The sequence below is a fragment of the Oncorhynchus gorbuscha genome, linkage group LG03, assembly GCF_021184085.1.
Source record: "Oncorhynchus gorbuscha isolate QuinsamMale2020 ecotype Even-year linkage group LG03, OgorEven_v1.0, whole genome shotgun sequence".
Lineage (NCBI taxonomy): Eukaryota > Metazoa > Chordata > Actinopteri > Salmoniformes > Salmonidae > Oncorhynchus > Oncorhynchus gorbuscha.
This window is the reverse complement of record NC_060175.1, coordinates 2096029-2117600: the sequence shown is the minus strand read 5'-3', so window position 1 is coordinate 2117600 and position 21572 is coordinate 2096029. Positions and strand designations below refer to the sequence as shown.

The 21572-nt window shown below is 45.4% G+C and overlaps 1 protein-coding gene across 1 annotated transcript in view; it reads left to right on the top strand.

Moving 5' to 3' along the window:
- The window catches only part of phf2 (PHD finger protein 2), a 130626-nt gene that overhangs the window by 84559 nt on the left and 24495 nt on the right, over positions 1-21572 (top strand). The window contains exons 17-18 of the mRNA XM_046338193.1: positions 3967-4118; positions 11518-11834. Of these exons, the coding sequence (XP_046194149.1) occupies positions 3967-4118; positions 11518-11834 (469 nt within the window). The remainder of the gene's footprint in view (positions 1-3966; positions 4119-11517; positions 11835-21572) is intronic.

The following is a 21572-nucleotide window of genomic DNA, read 5'->3' as shown; positions in this document are numbered from 1 at the left end:
TTGGCTATACTAAAACTCTTTAACATCATCTTCAGCTCAGGGAGAGGCAGGCAGAGAGAGAAAGGGAGAGGCAGGCAGAGAGAGAGAGAAAGGGAGAGGCAGGCAGAGAGAGAGAGAAAGGGAGAGGCAGGCAGAGAGAGAGAGAAAGGGAGAGGCAGGCAGAGAGAGAGAGAAAGGGAGAGGCAGGCAGAGAGAGAGAGAATGGGAGAGGCAGGCAGAGAGAGAGAGAAAGGGAGAGGCAGGCAGAGAGAGAGAGAAAGGGAGAGGCAGGCAGAGAGAGAGAGAAAGGGAGAGGCAGGCAGAGAGAGAGAGAAAGGGAGAGGCAGGCAGAGAGAGAGAGAAAGGGAGAGGCAGGCAGAGAGAGAGAGAAAGGGAGAGGCAGGCAGAGAGAGAGAGAGAAAGAGAGAGGCAGGCAGAGAGAGAGAGAAAGAGAGAGGCAGGCAGAGAGAGAGAGAAAGGGAGAGGCAGGCAGAGAGAGAGAGAAAGGGAGAGGCAGGCAGAGAGAGAGAGAAAGGGAGAGGCAGGCAGAGAGAGAGAGAAAGGGAGAGGCAGGCAGAGAGAGAGAGAAAGGGAGAGGCAGGCAGAGAGAGAGAGAAAGGGAGAGGCAGGCACACTTCTGTGAAATCAAACTTTGGTGAAATCAAACTGTCCACTTAGGAAGCAACACTGATTGACAATACATTGTCAACATCACATGCTGTTGTGCAAATGAAATAGACAACAGGTGGAAATTATAGGCAATTAGCAAGACACCCCCAATAAAGGAGTGGGTCTGCAGGTGGGGACCACAGACCACTTCTCAGTTCCTATGCTTCCTGGCTGATGTTTTGGTCAGTTTTGAATGCTGGCGGTGCTTTCACTCTAGTGGTAGCATGAGACGGAGTCTACAACCCACAAAAGTGGCTCAGGTAGTGCAGCTCATCCAGGATGGCACATCAATGCGAGCTGTGGCAAGAAGGTTTTCTGTGTCTGTCAGCGTAGTGTCCAGAGCATGGAGGCGCTACCAGGAGACAGGCCAGTACACCAGGAGACGTGGAGGAGGGCAACAACCCAGCAGCAGGACCACTACCTCTGCCTTTGTGCAAGGAGGAGCAGGAGGAGCACTGCCAGAGCCCTGCAAAATGACCTCCAGCAGGCCACAAATGTGCATATGTCTGCTCAAACGGTCAGAAACAGACTCCATGAGGGTGGTATGAGGGCCCGACGTCCACAGGTGGGGGTTGTGCTTACAGCCCAACACCGTGCAGGACGTTTGGCATTTGCCAGAGAACACCAAGATTGGCAAATTCGCCACTGGTGCCCTGTGCTCTTCATAGATGAAAGCAGGTTCACACTGAGCACATGTGACAGATGTGACAGTCTGGAGACGCCGTGGAGAACGTTCTGCTGCCTGCAACATCCTCCAGCATGACCGGTTTGGCGGTGGGTCAGTCATGGTGTGGGGTGGCATTTCTTTTGGGGGCCGCACAGCCCTCCATGTGCTCGCCAGAGGTAGCCTGACTGCCATTAGGTACCGAGATGAGATCCTCAGACCCCTTGTGAGACCATATGCTGGTGCGGTTGGCCCTGGGTTCCTCCTAATGCAAGACAATGCTAGACCTCATGTGGCTGGAGTGTGTCAGCAGTTCCTGCAAGAGGAAGGCATTGATGCTATGGACTGGCCCGCCCGTTCCCCAGACCTGAATCCAATTGAGCACATCTGGGACATCATGTCTCGCTCCATCCACCAACGCCACGTTGCACCACAGACTGTCCAGGAGTTGGCGGATGCTTTAGTCCAGGTCTGGGAGGAGATCCCTCAGGAGACCATCCGCCACCTCATCAGGAGCATGCCTAGGCGTTGTAGGGAGGTCATACAGGCACGTGGAGGCCACACACACTACTGAGCCTCATTTTGACTTGTTTAAGGACATTACATCAGAGTTGGATCAGCCTGTAGTGTGGTTTTCCACTTGAATTTTGAGTGTGACTCCAAATCCAGACCTCCATGGGTTGATACATTTGATTTCCATTGATCTTTTTTTGTGTGATTTTGTTGTCAGCACATTCAACTATGTAAATAAGTATTTAATAAGAATATTTCATTCATTCAGATCTAGAATGTGTTATTTTAGTGTTCCCTTAATTTCTTTGAGCAGTGTATATCAAAACTAAACCAAAACTAAATCGAAACTATATCGAAATTACACCTAAACTATATCAAAACGATACCCAAACTAATTTCACCATACCATACTACATAGTTAGTCCATAGACAAGGCTAAGTTGTCAATAATCTGATGAGTGACAATATGATCAGTCAAATTGTACATTATTTATATATGTCCACAAATATTTATTAATATTTATTAATTACTCCTTTACAATGTTTTCTTCACTATTTATCAATCGTTGTTTCTTCTGTTCGTTGCACCATGCGACTTGATATGCATCTGATGCTAAATGGGATGCCCGGCAACGTTCTCTAGCGGGTTCTGAAAGGCTAGGCGGTTCTTGTGTTAAAGTAATGTTGTGGTGTGTTCAGTGTGTGATAGTTTTACAGTAATGTCCTGGTGTGTTCAGTGTGTGATAGTTTTACAGTAATGTCCTGGTGTGTTCAGTGTGTGATAGTTTTACAGTAATGTCCTGGTGTGTTCAGTGTGTGATAGTTTTACAGTAATGTCCTGGTGTGTTCAGTGTGTGAGTTTTACAGTGATGTCCTGGTGTGTTCAGTGTGTGAGGGTTTTACAGTAATGTCCTGGTGTGTTCAGTGTGTGAGGGTTTTACAGTAATGTCCTAGTGCGTGAGGGTATTACTGTAATGTCCTGGTGTGTTCAGTGTGTGAGAGTTTTACAGTAATGTCCTGGTGTGTTCAGTGTGTGAGAGTTTTACAGTAATGTCCTGGTGTGTTCAGTGTGTGAGAGTTTTACAGTAATGGCCTGGTGTGTTCAGTGTGTGAGGGTTTTACAGTAATGTCCTGGTGTGTTCAGTGTGTGAGGGTTTTACAGTAATGTCCTAGTGTGTGAGGGTATTACTGTAATGTCCTGGGGTGTTCAGTGTGTGAGTTTTACAGTAATGGCCTGGTGTGTTCAGTGTGTGAGGGTTTTACAGTAATGTCCTGGTGTGTTCAGTGTGTGAGGGTTTTACAGTAATGTCCTGGTGTGTTCAGTGTGTGAGGGTATTACGCTAATGTCCTGGTTTGTTCAGTGTGTGAGGGTTTTACAGTAATGTCCTAGTGTGTGAGGATTTTACAGTAATGTCCTAGTGCGTGAGGGTATTACAGTAATGTCCTGGTGCGTTCAGTGTGTGAGGGTTTTACGCTAATGTCCTGGTTTGTTCAGTGTGTGAGGGTTTTACAGTAATGTCCTGGTGTGTTCAGTGTGTGAGGATTTTACAGTAATGTCCTAGTGCGTGAGGGTATTACAGTAATGTCCTGGTGTGTTCAGTGTGTGAGGGTTTTACAGTAATGTCCTGGTTTGTTCAGTGTGTGAGGGGTTTACAGTAATGTCCTGGTGTGTTCAGTGTGTGAGGGTTTTACAGTAATCTCCTGGTGTGTTCAGTGTGTGAGGGTTTTACAGTAATGTCCTGGTGTGTTCAGTGTGTGAGGATTTTACAGTAATGTCCTAGTGCGTGAGGGTATTACAGTAATGTCCTGGTGTGTTCAGTGTGTGAGGGTTTTACAGTAATGTCCTGGTGTGTTCAGTGTGTGAGGGTTTTACAGTAATGTCCTGGTCTGTTCAGTGTGTGAGGGTTTTACAGTAATGTCCTGGTGTGTTCAGTGTGTGAGGGTTTTACAGTAATGTCCTGGTGTGTTCAGTGTGTGAGGGTTTTACGCTAATGTCCTGGTTTGTTCAGTGTGTGAGCGTTTTACAGTAATGTCCTGGTTTGTTCAGTGTGTGAGAGTTTTACAGTAATGTCCTGGTGTGTTCAGTGTGTGAGGGTTTTACAGTAATGTCCTGTAAAATACCATTTTATTGTATTCCTCAGAAGGCTGACTCGTCAGATGAGGAGTCGCTCCACATCGACACAGAGGTCAAGCCTGAGGTGAAAGGTCGTAACTCGAAGGTGAAAAAGAAGACGGGCATCCTGGACCTTCTCCAAGCCAGCAAGGCAGTGGGCGTCGACTACAACGCAAACAGGTACACCATAGGACCAGCACACACACCTGTATAGGGAGGCACAAACACCTGCATAGGACCAGCACACACACCTGCATAGTACCAGCACACACACCTGCATAGGGAGGCACAAACACCTGCATAGGACCAGCACACACACCTGCATAGGACCAGCACACACACCCCTGTATAGAGAGGCACACACACCTGTATAGGACCAGCACACACACCTGTATAGTACCAGCACACACATCTGCATAGGGAGGCACAAACACCTGCATAGGGAGGCACAAACACCTGTATAGAGAGGCACACACCCCTGTATAGAGAGGCACACACACCTGCATAGGACCAGCACACACACCTGCATAGGGAGGCACAAACACCTGCATAGGACCAGCACACACACCTGCATAGGACCAGCACACACACCCCTGTATAGAGAGGCACACACACCTGTATAGAGAGGCACACACACCTGTATAGGACCAGCACACACACCTGTATAGTACCAGCACACACATCTGCATAGGGAGGCACAAACACCTGCATAGGGAGGCACAAACACCTGCATAGGGAGGCACAAACACCTGCATAGGACCAGCACACACCCCTGCATTAATATGTTAATGTCCCTCCTAATTAATATGTTAATGTCCCTCCTAATTAATATGTTAATGTGGCTTTACATTCTCCTGCAAAATGTCTTGATAAACATGGGAATTCATTTTTCCGTCAATGATAGCAAGCTGTCCAGCATGATGCTCCCTCCACCAGACTTTACAGTTGGGATGAGGTTTTGATGTTGGTGTGCTGGGCCTCTTTTTCTCCACACATAGTGTTGTGTGTTCCTTCCTGTCCACAGAATATTTTGCCAGTAGCGCTGTGTAACATCCAGGTGCTCTTTTGCGAAATTCAGACGTGCAGCAATGTTTTTGATGGACAGCAGTGGTTTCTTCCGTGGTGTCCTCCCATGAACACCATTCTTGTTTAGTGTTTTACGTATCGTAGACTCGTCAACAGAGGTGTTAGCATGTTCCAGAGCTTTCTGTAAGTCTTTAGCTGACACGCTAGAATTCTTCTTAACTTAATTGAACAGTCTGCGCTGTGTTCTTGCAGTCATCTTTGCAGGACTGCCACTCCTAGGGAGAGTAGCAACCGTGCTGACTTTCTCCATTTATAGACCATTAGTCTTACCGTGGACTGATGAACATCAAGGCTTTTAGAGATACTTTTGTAACCCTTTCCAGCTTTATGCAAGTCAACAATTCTTAATCTTAGGTTTTCCTGAGATCTCTTTTGTTTGAGGCATGGTTCACATCAGACAATGCTTCATGTGAATAGCAAACTCAGAGAGTGTTTTTTATATTGCAGGGCAGCTCTAACCAAATGTGTTTTCACCTTTGTTTATGACATTTTTCATCTCACCTTTATTTAACCAGGTAGACCAGATCACCTTTATTTAACCAGGTAGACCAGATCACCTTTATTTAACCAGGTAGACCAGATCACCTTTATTTAACCAGGTAGACCAGATCACCTTTATTTAACCAGGTAGACCAGATCACCTTTATTTAACCAGGTAGACCAGATCACCTTTATTTAACCAGGTAGACCAGATCACCTTTATTTAACCAGGTAGACCAGATCACCTTTATTTAACCAGGTAGACCAGATCACCTTTATTTAACCAGGTAGGCCAGATCACCTTTATTTAACCAGGTAGGCCAGATCACCTTTATTTAACCAGGTAGGCTAGTTGATAACAGGTTCTAATTTACAACTGTGACCTGGCCAAGATAAAGCAAAGCAGGGTGACACAAACAACAACACAGAGTTACACATGGAATAAACAAACATACAGTCAATAACACAATAGAAAAGTCTTCCGGCGCATAGGTTAGTACTTCCGGCACCGACAGAGACGGCCGCCTCGCTTCGCGTTCCTAGGAAACTATGCAGTTTTTTGTTTTTTTACGTGTTATTTCTTACATTAGTACCCTAGGTCATCTTAGGTTTCATTACATACAGTCGAGAAGAACTACTGAATATAAGATCAGCGTCAACTCACCATCAGTACGACCAAGAATATGTTTTCCGCGACGCGGATCCTGTGTTCTGCCTTACAAACAGGACAAAGGAATGGATCGCATGCAGCGACCCAAGGAAACGACTCCGAAAAAGAGGGAAACGAGGCGGTGTTCTGGTCAGACTCCGAAAAAGGGCACATCGCGCACCACTTCCCAGCATTCTTCTTGCCAATGTCCAGTCTCTCGACAACAAGGTTGACGAAATCCGAGCAATGGTGGCATTCCAGAGGGACATCAGAGACTGCAACGTTCTCTGCTTCACGGAAACATGGCTTACTGGGAAGACGCTATCCAGGGCGGTGCAGCCAACGGGTTTCTCCACGCATTGCGCCGACAGAAACATACATCTCTCTGGTAAGAAGAGTGGCGGGGGCGTATGCCTCATGACTAACGGGACATGGTGTGATGAAGGAAACATGCAGGAACTCAAATCCTTCTGTTCACCTGATTTAGAATTCCTCACAATCAAATGTAGACCGCATTATCTTCCAAGAGAATTCTCTTCGATTATAATCACAGCCGTATATATCCCCCGCCAAGCAGACACATCAATGGCTCTGAACAAACTTTATTTAACTCTTTGCAAACTGGAAACCATTTATCCGGAGGCTGCATTCTTGTAGCTGGGGATTTTAACAAAGCTAATCTGAAAACAACTCCCTAAATTTTATCAGCATATCGATTGCGCAACCAGGGGTGGTAAAACCTTGGATCATTGTTACTCTAACTTCCGCTACGCATATAAGGCCCTGCCCCGCCCCCCTTTCGGGAAAGCTGACCACGACTCCATTTTGCTGATCCCTGCCTACAGGCAGAAGCTAAAACAAGAGGCCCCCACGCTGAGGTCCGTCCAACGCTGGTCAGACCAAGCTGACTCTACACTCCAAGACTGCTTCCATCACGTGGACTGGGACATGTTTCGTATTACGTCAGATGGAAATATTGACGAATACGCTGATTCGGTGTGCGAGTTCATTAGAACGGGCGTCGAAGATGTCGTTCCCATAGCAACGATAAAAACATTCCCAAACCAGAAACCGTGGATTGATGGCAGCATTCGCGTGAAACTGAAAGCGCGAACCACTGCTTTTAACCAGGGCAAGGTGACTGGTAACATGTCCGAATATAAACAATGCAGCTATTCCCTCCGCAAGGCTATTAAACAAGCTAAGCGTCAGTACAGAGACGAAGTGGAATCTCAATTCAATGGCTCTGTCACAAGAGGCATGTGGCAGGGTCTACAGTCAATCACGGACTACAAGAAGGAACCCAGCCCAGTCACGGACCAGGATGTCTTGCTCCCAGGCAGACTAAATAACTTTTTTGCCCGCTTTGAGGACAATACAGTGCCACTGACACGGCCTGCAACGAAAACATGCGGTCTCTCCTTCACTGCAGCCGAGGTGAGTAAGCCATTTAAACGTGTTAACCCTCGCAAGGCTGCAGGCCCAGACGGCATCCCCAGCCGCGCCCTCAGAGCATGCGCAGACCAGCTGGCCGGTGTGTTTACGGACATATTCAATCAATCCCTCTACCAGTCTGCTGTTCCCACATGCTTCAAGAGGGCCACCATTGTTCCTGTTCCCAAGAAAGCTAAGGTAACTGAGCTAAACGACTACCGCCCCGTAGCACTCACTTCCGTCATCATGAAGTGCTTTGAGAGTCTAGTCAAGGACCATATCACCTCCACCCTACCTGACACCCTAGACCCACTCCAATTTGCTTACCGCCCAAATAGGTCCACAGACGATGCCAGCTCAACCACACTGCACACTGCCCTAACCCACCTGGACAAGAGGAATACCTATGTGAGAATGCTGTTCATCGACTACAGCTCGGCATTCAACACCATAGTACCCTCCAAGCTCGTCATCAAGCTCGAGACCCTGGGTCTCGACCCCGCCCTGTGCAACTGGGTACTGAACTTCCTGACGGGCCGCCCCCAGGTGTGAGGGTAGGCAACAACATCTCCTCCCCGCTGATCCTCAACACGGGGGCCCCACAAGGGTGCGTTCTGAGCCCTCTCCTGTACTCCCTGTTCACCCACGACTGCGTGGCCACGCACGCCTCCAACTCAATCATCAAGTTTGCGGACGACACAACAGTGGTAGGCTTGATTACCAACAACGAAGAGACGGCCTACAGGGAGGAGGTGAGGGCCCTCGGAGTGTGGTGTCAGGAAAATAACCTCACACTCAACGTCAACAAAACTAAGGAGATGATTGTGGACTTCAGGAAACAGCAGAGGGAACACCCCCCTATCCACATCGATGGAACAGTAGTGGAGAGGGTAGCTAGTTTTAAGTTCCTCGGCATACACATCACAGACAAACTGAATTGGTCCACTCACACTGACAGCGTCGTGAAGAAGGCGCAGCAGCGCCTCTTCAACCTCAGGAGGCTGAAGAAATTTGGCTTGTCACCAAAAGCACTCACAAACTTCTACAGATGCACAATCGAGAGCATCCTGGCGGACTGTATCACCGCCTGGTACAGCAACTGCTCCGCCCTCAACCGTAAGGCTCTCCAGAGGGTAGTGAGGACTGCACAACGCATCACCGGGGGCAAACTACCTGCCCTCCAGGACACCTACACCACCCGATGTTACAGGAAGGCCATAAAGATCATCAAGGACATCAACCACCCGAACCACTGCCTGTTCACCCCGCTATCATCCAGAAGGCGAGGTCAGTACAGGTGCATCAAAGCTGGGACCGAGAGACTGAAAAACAGCTTCTATCTCAAGGCCATCAGACTGCTAAACAGCCACCACTAACATTGAGTGGCTGCTGCCAACACACTGTCATTGCCACTGACCCAACTCCAGCCACTTTAATAATGGGAATTGATGGGAAATGATGTAAATATATCACTAGCCACTTTAAACAATGCTACCTTATATAATGTTACTTACCCTACATTATTCATCTCATATGCATACGTATATACTGTACTCTACATCATCGACTGCATCCTTATGTAATACATGTATCACTAGCCACTTTAACTATGCCACTTTGTTTACTTTGTCTACACACTCATCTCATATGTATATACTGTACTCGATACCATCTACTGTATGCTGCTCTGTACCATCACTCATTCATATATCCTTATGTACATGTTCCTTATCCCCTTACACTGTGTATAAGACAGTAGTTTTGGAATTGTTAGTTAGATTACTTGTTGGTTATCACTGCATTGTCGGAACTAGAAGCACAAGCATTTCGCTACACTCGCATTAACATCTGCTAACCATGTGTATGTGACAAATAAAATTTGATTTGATTTGATTTTTATCTATATACAGTGTGTGCAAAAGGTGTAAGATTAGGGAGGTAAGGCAATAAATAGGCCATAGTGGCAAAACAATTACAATATAGTATTAACACTGGAGTGTTAGATGTGCAGATGATGATGTGCAAGTAGAGATACTGGGGTGCAAAGGAGCAAAAACATGTATAACCGTATGGGGATGAGGTAGTTGGGTGGGCTATTTACAGATGGGCTAGGTACAGCTGCAGTGATCAGTAAGCTGCTCTGACAGCTGATGCTTAAAGGTAGAGAGGGAGATATGTCTCCAACTTCAGTGATTTTTGCAATTCCAGTCATTGGCAGTCGAGAACTGGAAGGAAAGGCGGCCAAAGCAGGTGTTGGGTTTGGGGATTACCAGTGACATATACCTGCTGGAGCGCGTGCTATGGGTGGGTGTTGTTATGGTGACCAGTGAGCTGAGATAAGGTGGGGCTTTACCTAGCAGAGACTTATAGATGACCTGGAGCCAGTGGGTTTGGCGACGAGTATGAAGCGATGGTCAGCCAACGAGAGTGTACAGGTCGCAGTGGTGGGCAGTGTATGGGGCTTTGGTGACAAAACGGATGGCACTGTGATAGACTGCATCCAATTTATTGAGTAGGGTATTGGAGGCTATTTTGTAAATGAAATCTACGAAGTCAAGGATCGATAGGATAGTCAGTTTTACGAGGGTATTGTTTGGCGGCATGAGTGAAGGAGGCTTTGTTGTGATAGAGGAAGCCGATTCTAGATTTTATTTTGGATTGGTGATGTTTGATATGAGTCTGGAGGAGAGTTTAAAGTCTAACCACACACCTAGGTATTTGTAGTAGTCCACATATTCAGGACTGTCCAGAGTAGTGATGCTGGATGGGCGGACAGGTGTTGGCAGTGATTGGTTGAAGAGCATGCATGCATGGCATTGAAGCTCATTTGGAGGTTAGTTAACACAGTGTCCAAAGATGGGCCAGAAGTATACAGAATGGTGTCGTCTGCATAGAGGTGGATCAGAGACTCACCAGCAGCAAAGAGCGACATCATTGATGTATACAGAGAAAAGAGTCGGCCCGGGAATTGAACCCTGTGGCACCCCCATAGAGACTGCCAGAGGTCCGGACAACAGGCCCTCCGATTTGACACACTGAACTCTGTCTGAGAAGTAGTTGGTGAACCAGGGGAGCAATCATTTGAGAAACCAAGGCTGTTGAGACTGCCGATAAGAATACGGTGATTAACAGAGTCGAAAGCCTTGGGCAAGTCAATGAAGACAGCTGCACAGTACTGTCTCTTTTCGATATCGGTTATGATATCGTTTAGTACCTTGAGCGAGGTTGAGGTGCACCCGTGACCAGCTCGGAAACCGGATTGCATAGTGGAGAAGGTACGGTGGGATTCGAAATGGTCGGTGATCTGTTTATTAACTTGGCTTTTGAGGACATTAGAAAGGCAGGGTAGGATAGATATAGGTCTGTAGCAGTTTGGGTCTAGAGTGTCTCCCCAATTTGAAGAGGCGAGAAATATGAAAATATCCCACAAAATGTCCCCTAAAATATCGGCTCTATTTATCATATGATTAACTCTGTTGATACTGTCAGTAATCAGGTCCCAGTTCAATGTGAACCACATGACCTTATAAACACACATTAGTCAGACCTGGGTTTCAAATACTTTATCTGTGCTCAAACCAACAGAAAAAATCCAATCCCTGACCATCTGGCACTCTAAGCAGACTCAAAGTATTTGAACACAGGTCTGATAATAATATCGTCTCGCTCTCTCTGTCTCTCTTATCTCTCTCGCTCGCTCTCTCGCTCGCTCTCTCGCTCGCTCTCTCGCTCTCTGTCTCTCTTATCTCTCTCGCTCTCTCTGTCTCTCTCGCTCTCTCTGTCTCTCTTATCTCGCTCGCTCTCTCGCTCTCTCGCTCGCTCTCTCGCTCGCTCTCTTCTCTCTCGATCTGTCTCTCTCTCCGGCGGGTACACCTTCCAGCAGTGTAATGTGTTATTGTGTTGTGTTATTTCTTATTGACGTACTTACAGTCAGCCACCTGCATCTCCCAGCACACAGGAGGCCATTCAGGGGATGTTGTCTATGGCCAACCTGTCCTCCGGAGCTACCGCTGGGGCAGCAGCCATCTCCTCTGATACCCCTGGAGGAGGAGGTGGTTCCTGGGGCAGGAACCATGCCAACACCACCATGGCTGGACGGAAGGGAGGAACACGAGGAGGAAAAGGAGGAGATGGGAACAGTAAGCGGCCAGCCAAACCCAAGAAAACAAAGAACAGCAGCATCGACAGCATCGAGTTTGATGACGACCATGATCACATGGACGCCTGCTTCAAGGACTCAGACTATGGTAACTAGAGATACATAGAGATACATGTTATATTAGAGATATGAGACATGTTCTACTAGAGATATGATACATGTTCTATTAGAGATATGATACATGTTCCATTAGATATATGATACATGTTCCACTAGAGATATGATACATGTTCTATTAGAGATATGATACATGTTCCATTAGATATATGATACATGTTCTATTAGAGATATGATACATGTTCCATTAGATATATGATACATGTTCTATTAGAGATATGATACATGTTCTATTAGAGATATGATACATGTTCTATTAGAGATATGATACATGTTCCACTAGAGATATGATACATGTTCCACTAGAGATACATAGAGATACATGTTATATTAGAGATATGAGACATGTTCTACTAGAGATATGATACATGTTCTATTAGAGATATGATACATGTTCTATTAGAGATATGATACATGTTCCATTAGATATATGATACATGTTCCACTAGAGATATGATACATGTTCCATTAGATATATGATACATGTTCCACTAGAGATATGATACATGTTCTATTAGAGATATGATACATGTTCCATTAGATATATGATACATGTTCTATTAGAGATATGATACATGTTCTATTAGAGATATGATACATGTTCCACTAGAGATATGATACATGTTCCACTAGAGATACATAGAGATACATGTTATATTAGAGATATGATACATGTTCCACTAGAGATACATAGAGATACATGTTATATTAGAGATATGATACATGTTCCACTAGAGATATGATACATGTTCTATTAGAGATATGATACATGTTCTATTAGAGATATGATACATGTTCCACTAGAGATATGATACATGTTCCACTAGAGATACATAGAGATACATGTTATATTAGAGATATGATACATGTTCCACTAGAGATATGATACATGTTCTATTAGAGATATGATACATGTTCTATTAGAGATATGATACATGTTCTATTAGAGATATGATACATGTTCTATTAGAGATATGATACATGTTCTATTAGAGATATGATACATGTTCTATTAGAGATATGATACATGTTCTATTAGAGATATGATACATGTTCTATTAGAGATATGATACATGTTCTATTAGAGATACATAGAGATACATGTTCTATTAGAGATATGATACATGTTCTATTAGAGATATGATACATGTTCCACTAGAGATATGATACATGTTCTATTAGAGATATGATACATATTCCATTAGAGATATGATACATGTTCCACTAGAGTTATGATACATGTTCCACTAGAGATATGATACATGTTCTATTAGAGATATGATACATGTTCTATTAGAGATACATGTTCTATTAGAGATATGATACATGTTCCACTAGAGATACATAGAGATACATGTTCTATTAGAGATATGATACATGTTCCACTAGAGATATGATACATGTTCCATTAGAGATATGATACATGTTCCACTAGAGATATGATACATGTTCCATTAGAGATACATAGAGATACATGTTATATTAGAGATATGATACATGTTCTATTAGAGATATGATACATGTTCTATTAGAGATATGATACATGTTCTATTAGAGATACATAGAGATACATGTTATATTAGAGATATGATACATGTTCTATTAGAGATATGATACATGTTCTATTAGAGATATGATACATGTTCCATTACAGATATGATACATGTTCCACTAGAGATACATAGAGATACATGTTCCACTAGAGATATGATATATGTTCTATTAGAGATATGATACATGTTCTATTAGAGATATGATACATGTTCTATTAGAGATATGATACATGTTCTATTAGAGATATGATACATGTTCTATTAGAGATATGATACATGTTCCACTAGATATATGATACATGTTCTATTAGAGATATGATACATGTTCCACTAGAGATATGATACATGTTCCACTAGAGATATGTTCATCTCACAAGCTGATGGCTGTCAGGCCTAGAGACATGTTCTTTAGAGCAGTTCATTAATGTTCCTTGCTGAGACAGTGGTTATATGGCCTGTGACTGAAGCTGTGTTTCTAGCTGAGACAGTGGTTATATGGCCTGTGACTGAAGTTGTGTTTCTAGCTGAGACAGTGGTTATATGGCCTGTGACTGAAGCTGACTGTGTTTCTAGCTGAGACAGTGGTTATATGGCCTGTGACTGAAGCTGTGTTTCTAGCTGAGACAGTGGTTATACAGCCTGTGACTGAAGCTGACTGTTTCTAGCTGAGACAGTGGTTATAGGGCCTGTGACTGAAGCTGACTGTGTTTCTAGCTGAGACAGTGGTTATACAGCCTGTGACTGCAGAGTTGTGCTTCTAGCTGAGACAGTGGTTATACAGCCTGTGACTGAAGCTGTGTTTCTAGCTGAGACAGTGGTTATATGGCCTGTGACTGAAGCTGACTGTGTTTCTAGCTGAGACAGTGGTTAAATGGCCTGTGACTGAAGCTGTGTTTCTAGCTGAGACAGTGGTTATAAGGCCTGTGACTGAAGCTGTGTTTCTAGCTGAGACAGTGGTTATATGGCCTGTGACGGAAGCTGTGTTTCTAGCTGAGACAGTGGTTATATGGCCTGTGACTGAAGCTGACTGTGTTTCTAGCTGAGACGGTGGTTATATGGCCTGTGACTGAAGCTGTGTTTCTAGTTGAGACAGTGGTTATACGGCCTGTGACTGAAGCTGACTGTGTTTTAGCTGAGACAGTGGTTATATGGCCTGTGACTGAAGCTGTGTTTCTAGTTGAGACAGTGGTTATACAGCCTGTGACTGAAGCTGACTGTGTTTCTAGCTGAGACAGTGGTTATATGGCCTGTGACTGAAGCTGTGTTTCTAGTTGAGACAGTGGTTATACGGCCTGTGACTGAAGCTGACTGTGTTTCTAGCTGAGACAGTGGTTATAAGGCCTGTGACTGAAGCTGACTGTGTTTCTAGCTGAGACAGTGGTTATATGGCCTGTGTCTGAAGCTGACTGTGTTTCTAGCTGAGACAGTGGTTATACGGCCTGTGACTGAAGCTGACTGTGTTTCTAGCTGAGACAGTGGTTATAAGGCCTGTGACTGAAGCTGTGTTTCTAGCTGAGACAGTGGTTATAAGGCCTGTGACTGAAGCTGTGTTTCTAGCTGAGACAGTGGTTATATGGCCTGTGACTGAAGCTGTGTTTCTAGCTGAGACAGTGGTTATATGGCCTGTGACTGAAGCTGACTGTGTTTCTAGCTGAGACAGTGGTTATATGGCCTGTGACTGAAGCTGTGTTTCTAGTTGAGACAGTGGTTATACGGCCTGTGACTGAAGCTGACTGTGTTTCTAGCTGAGACAGTGGTTATAAGGCCTGTGACTGAAGCTGACAGTGTTTCTAGCTGAGACAGTGGTTATATGGCCTGTGACTGAAGCTGTGTTTCTAGCTGAGACAGTGGTTAAATGGCCTGTGACTGAAGTTGTGTTTCTAGCTGAGACAGTGGTTATATGGCCTGTGACTGAAGCTGACTGTGTTTCTAGCTGAGACAGTGGTTATATGGCCTGTGACTGAAGCTGTGTTTCTAGCTGAGACAGTGGTTATATGGCCTGTGACTGAAGCTGTGTTTCTAGTTGAGACAGTGGTTATAGGGCCTGTGACTGAAGCTGACTGTGTTTCTAGCTGAGACAGTGGTTATAAGGCCTGTGACTGAAGCTGACTGTGTTTCTAGCTGAGACGGTGGTTATATGGCCTGTGACTGAAGCTGTGTTTCTAGCTGAGACAGTGGTTATATGGCCTGTGACTGAAGCTGTGTTTCTAGCTGAGACAGTGGTTATACAGCCTGTGACTGAAGCTGACTGTGTTTCTAGCTGAGACAGTGGTTATACAGCCTGTGACTGAAGCTGACTGTGTTTCTAGCTGAGACAGTGGTTATACAGCCTGTGACTGAAGCTGACTGTGTTTCTAGCTGAGACAGTGGTTATATGGCCTGTGACTGAAGCTGACTGTGTTTCTAGCTTAGACAGTGGTTATATAGCCTGTGACTGAAGCTGTGTTTCTAGCTGAGACAGTGGTTATAAGGCCTGTGACTGAAGCTGACTGTGTTTCTAGCTGAGACAGTGGTTATATGGCCTGTGACTGAAGCTGACTGTGTTTCTAGCTTAGACAGTGGTTATATAGCCTGTGACTGAAGCTGTGTTTCTAGCTGAGACAGTGGATATATGGCCTGTGACTGAAGCTGACTGTGTTTCTAGCTGAGACAGTGGTTATATTGCCTGTGACTGAAGCTGTGTTTCTAGCTGAGACAGTGGTTATAAGGCCTGTGACTGAAGCTGTGTTTCTAGCTGAGACGGTGGTTATATGGCCTGTGACTGAAGCTGTGTTTCTAGCTGACACAGTGGTTATATGGCCTGTGACTGAAGCTGACTGTGTTTCTAGCTGAGACAGTGGTTATAAGGCCTGTGACTGAAGCTGTGTTTCTAGCTGAGACAGTGGTTATATGGCCTGTGACTGAAGCTGTGTTTCTAGCTGAGACAGTGGTTATATGGCCTGTGACTGAAGCTGACTGTGTTTCTAGCTGAGACAGTGGTTATATGGCCTGTGACTGAAGCTGTGTTTCTAGCTGAGACAGTGGTTATACAGCCTGTGACTGAAGCTGTGTTTCTAGCTGAGACAGTGGTTATATGGCCTGTGACTGAAGCTGTGTTTCTAGCTGAGACAGTGGTTATATGGCCTGTGACTGAAGCTGTGTTTCTAGCTGAGACAGTGGTTATACAGCCTGTGACTGAAGCTGACTGTTTCTAGCTGAGACAGTGGTTATATGGCCTGTGACTGAAGCTGACTGTTTCTAGCTGAGACAGTGGTTATATGGCCTGTGACTGAAGCTGTGTTTCTAGCTGAGACAGTGGTTATACAGCCTGTGACTGAAGCTGTGTTTCTAGCTGAGACAGTGGTTATATGGCCTGTGACTGAAGCTGACTGTTTCTAGCTGAGACAGTGGTTATATGGCCTGTGACTGAAGCTGTGTTTCTAGCTGAGACAGTGGTTATACAGCCTGTGACTAAAGCTGTGTTTCTAGCTGAGACAGTGGTTATATGGCCTGTGACTAAGCTGTGTTTCTAGCTGAGACAGTGGTTATATGGCCTGTGACTGAAGCTGACTGTTTCTAGCTGAGACGGTGGTTATACAGCCTGTGACTGAAGCTGTGTTTCTAGCTGAGACAGTGGTTATACAGCCTGTGACTGAAGCTGACTGTTTAGCTGAGACAGCCTGTGACTGAAGCTGACTGTTTCTAGCTGAGACAGTGGTTATACAGCCTGTGACTGAAGCTGACTGTTTCTAGCTGAGACAGTGGTTATACAGCCTGTGACTGAAGCTGTGTTTCTAGCTGAGACAGTGGTTATACAGCCTGTGACTGAAGCTGTGTTTCTAGCTGAGACAGTGGTTATAAGGCATGTGACTGAAGCTGACTGTGTTTCTAGCTGAGACGGTGGTTATATGGCCTGTGACTGAAGCTGTGTTTCTAGCTGAGACAGTGGTTATATGGCCTGTGACTGAAGCTGACTGTGTTTCTAGCTGAGACAGTGGTTATACGGCCTGTGACTGAAGCTGACTGTGTTTCTAGCTGAGACAGTGGTTATACGGCCTGTGACTGAAGCTGACTGTGTTTCTAGCTGAGACAGTGGTTATACGGCCTGTGACTGAAGCTGACTGTGTTTCTAGCTGAGACAGTGGTTATACGGCCTGTGACTGAAGCTGACTGTGTTTCTAGCTGAGACAGTGGTTATATAGCCTGTGACTGAAGCTGTGTTTCTAGCTGAGACAGTGGTTATAAGGCATGTGACTGAAGCTGACTGTGTTTCTAGCTGAGACAGTTGTTATAAGGCCTGTGACTGAAGCTGTGTTTCTAGCTGAGACAGTGGTTATATGGCCTGTGACTGAAACTGACTGTGTTTCTAGCTGAGACAGTGGTTATAAGGCCTGTGACTGAAGTTGTGTTTCTAGCTGAGACAGTGGTTATATGGCCTGTGACTGAAGCTGTGTTTCTAGCTGAGACCGTGGTTATATGGCCTGTGACTGAAGCTGACTGTGTTTCTAGCTGAGACAGTGGTTATATGGCCTGTGACTGAAGCTGTGTTTCTAGCTGAGACAGTGGTTATATGGCCTGTGACTGAAGCTGACTGTGTTTCTAGCTGAGACGGTGGTTATATGGCCTGTGACTGAAGCTGTGTTTCTAGTTGAGACAGTGGTTATACGGCCTGTGACTGAAGCTGACTGTGTTTCTAGCTGAGACAGTGGTTATATGGCCTGTGACTGAAGCTGACTGTGTTTCTAGCTGAGACAGTGGTTATATGGCCTGTGACTGAAGCTGTGTTTCTAGTTGAGACAGTGGTTATACGGCCTGTGACTGAAGCTGACTGTGTTTCTAGCTGAGACAGTGGTTATAAGGCCTGTGACTGAAGCTGACTGTGTTTCTAGCTGAGACGGTGGTTATATGGCCTGTGACTGAAGCTGTGTTTCTAGCTGAGACAGTGGTTATATGGCCTGTGACGGAAGCTGTGTTTCTAGCTGAGACAGTGGTTATACAGCCTGTGACTGAAGCTGACTGTGTTTCTAGCTGAGACAGTGGTTATACAGCCTGTGACTGAAGCTGACTGTGTTTCTAGCTGAGACAGTGGTTATACAGCCTGTGACTGAAGCTGACTGTGTTTCTAGCTGAGACAGTGGTTATATGGCCTTTGACTGAAGCTGACTGTGTTTCTAGCTTAGACAGTGGTTATATAGCCTGTGACTGAAGCTGTGTTTCTAGCTGAGACAGTGGTTATAAGGCCTGTGACTGAAGCTGACTGTGTTTCTAGCTGAGACAGTGGTTATATGGCCTGTGACTGAAGCTGACTGTGTTTCTAGCTTAGACAGTGGTTATATAGCCTGTGACTGAAGCTGTGTTTCTAGCTGAGACAGTGGATATATGGCCTGTGACTGAAGCTGACTGTGTTTCTAGCTGAGACAGTGGTTATACAGCCTGTGACTGAAGCTGACTGTGTTTCTAGCTGAGACAGTGGTTATATGGCCTGTGCCTGAAGCTGACTGTGTTTCTAGCTTAGACAGTGGTTATATAGCCTGTGACTGAAGCTGTGTTTCTAGCTGAGACAGTGGTTATAAGGCCTGTGACTGAAGCTGACTGTGTTTCTAGCTGAGACAGTGGTTATATGGCCTGTGACTGAAGCTGACTGTGTTTCTAGCTTAGACAGTGGTTATATAGCCTGTGACTGAAGCTGTGTTTCTAGCTGAGACAGTGGATATATGGCCTGTGACTGAAGCTGTGTTTCTAGCTGAGACGGTGGTTATATGGCCTGTGACTGAAGCTGTGTTTCTAGCTGAGACAGTGGTTATATGGCCTGTGACTGAAGCTGACTGTGTTTCTAGCTGAGACAGTGGTTATAAGGCCTGTGACTGAAGCTGTGTTTCTAGCTGAGACCGTGGTTATATGGCCTGTGACTGAAGCTGTGTTTCTAGCTGAGACAGTGGTTATATGGCCTGTGACTGAAGCTGACTGTGTTTCTAGCTGAGACAGTGGTTATATGGCCTGTGACTGAAGCTGTGTTTCTAGCTGAGACAGTGGTTATACAGCCTGTGACTGAAGCTGTGTTTCTAGCTGAGACAGTGGTTATATGGCCTGTGACTGAAGCTGTGTTTCTAGCTGAGACAGTGGTTATACAGCCTGTGACTGAAGCTGACTGTTTCTAGCTGAGACAGTGGTTATATGGCCTGTGACTGAAGCTGACTGTTTCTAGCTGAGACAGTGGTTATATGGCCTGTGACTGAAGCTGTGTTTCTAGCTGAGACAGTGGTTATATGGCCTGTGACTGAAGCTGACTGTTTCTAGCTGAGACAGTGGTTATATGGCCTGTGACTGAAGCTGTGTTTCTAGCTGAGACAGTGGTTATACAGCCTGTGACTAAAGCTGTGTTTCTAGCTGAGACAGTGGTTATATGGCCTGTGACTGAAGCTGTGTTTCTAGCTGAGACAGTGGTTATATGGCCTGTGACTGAAGCTGACTGTTTCTAGCTGAGACGGTGGTTATACAGCCTGTGACTGAAGCTGTGTTTCTAGCTGAGACAGTGGTTATATGGCCTGTGACTGAAGCTGACTGTGTTTCTAGCTGAGACAGTGGTTATATGGCCTGTGACTGAAGCTGTGTTTCTAGCTGAGACAGTGGTTATATGGCCTGTGACTGAAGCTGACTGTGTTTCTAGCTGAGACGGTGGTTATATGGCCTGTGACTGAAGCTGTGTTTCTAGTTGAGACAGTGGTTATACGGCCTGTGACTGAAGCTGACTGTGTTTCTAGCTGAGACAGTGGTTATATGGCCTGTGACTGAAGCTGACTGTGTTTCTAGCTGAGACAGTGGTTATATGGCCTGTGACTGAAGCTGTGTTTCTAGTTGAGACAGTGGTTATACGGCCTGTGACTGAAGCTGACTGTGTTTCTAGCTGAGACAGTGGTTATAAGGCCTGTGACTGAAGCTGACTGTGTTTCTAGCTGAGACGGTGGTTATATGGCCTGTGACTGAAGCTGTGTTTCTAGCTGAGACAGTGGTTATATGGCCTGTGACGGAAGCTGTGTTTCTAGCTGAGACAGTGGTTATACAGCCTGTGACTGAAGCTGACTGTGTTTCTAGCTGAGACAGTGGTTATACAGCCTGTGACTGAAGCTGACTGTGTTTCTAGCTGAGACAGTGGTTATACAGCCTGTGACTGAAGCTGACTGTGTTTCTAGCTGAGACAGTGGTTATATGGCCTTTGACTGAAGCTGACTGTGTTTCTAGCTTAGACAGTGGTTATATAGCCTGTGACTGAAGCTGTGTTTCTAGCTGAGACAGTGGTTATAAGGCCTGTGACTGAAGCTGACTGTGTTTCTAGCTGAGACAGTGGTTATATGGCCTGTGACTGAAGCTGACTGTGTTTCTAGCTTAGACAGTGGTTATATAGCCTGTGACTGAAGCTGTGTTTCTAGCTGAGACAGTGGATATATGGCCTGTGACTGAAGCTGACTGTGTTTCTAGCTGAGACAGTGGTTATACAGCCTGTGACTGAAGCTGACTGTGTTTCTAGCTGAGACAGTGGTTATATGGCCTGTGCCTGAAGCTGACTGTGTTTCTAGCTAGACAGTGGTTATATAGCCTGTGACTGAAGCTGTGTTTCTAGCTGAGACAGTGGTTATAAGGCCTGTGACTGAAGCTGACTGTGTTTCTAGCTGAGACAGTGGTTATATGGCCTGTGACTGAAGCTGACTGTGTTTCTAGCTTAGACAGTGGTTATATAGCCTGTGACTGAAGCTGTGTTTCTAGCTGAGACAGTGGATATATGGCCTGTGACTGAAGCTGTGTTTCTAGCTGAGACGGTGGTTATATGGCCTGTGACTGAAGCTGTGTTTCTAGCTGAGACAGTGGTTATATGGCCTGTGACTGAAGCTGACTGTGTTTCTAGCTGAGACAGTGGTTATAAGGCCTGTGACTGAAGCTGTGTTTCTAGCTGAGACCGTGGTTATATGGCCTGTGACTGAAGCTGTGTTTCTAGCTGAGACAGTGGTTATATGGCCTGTGACTGAAGCTGACTGTGTTTCTAGCTGAGACAGTGGTTATATGGCCTGTGACTGAAGCTGTGTTTCTAGCTGAGACAGTGGTTATACAGCCTGTGACTGAAGCTGTGTTTCTAGCTGAGACAGTGGTTATATGGCCTGTGACTGAAGCTGTGTTTCTAGCTG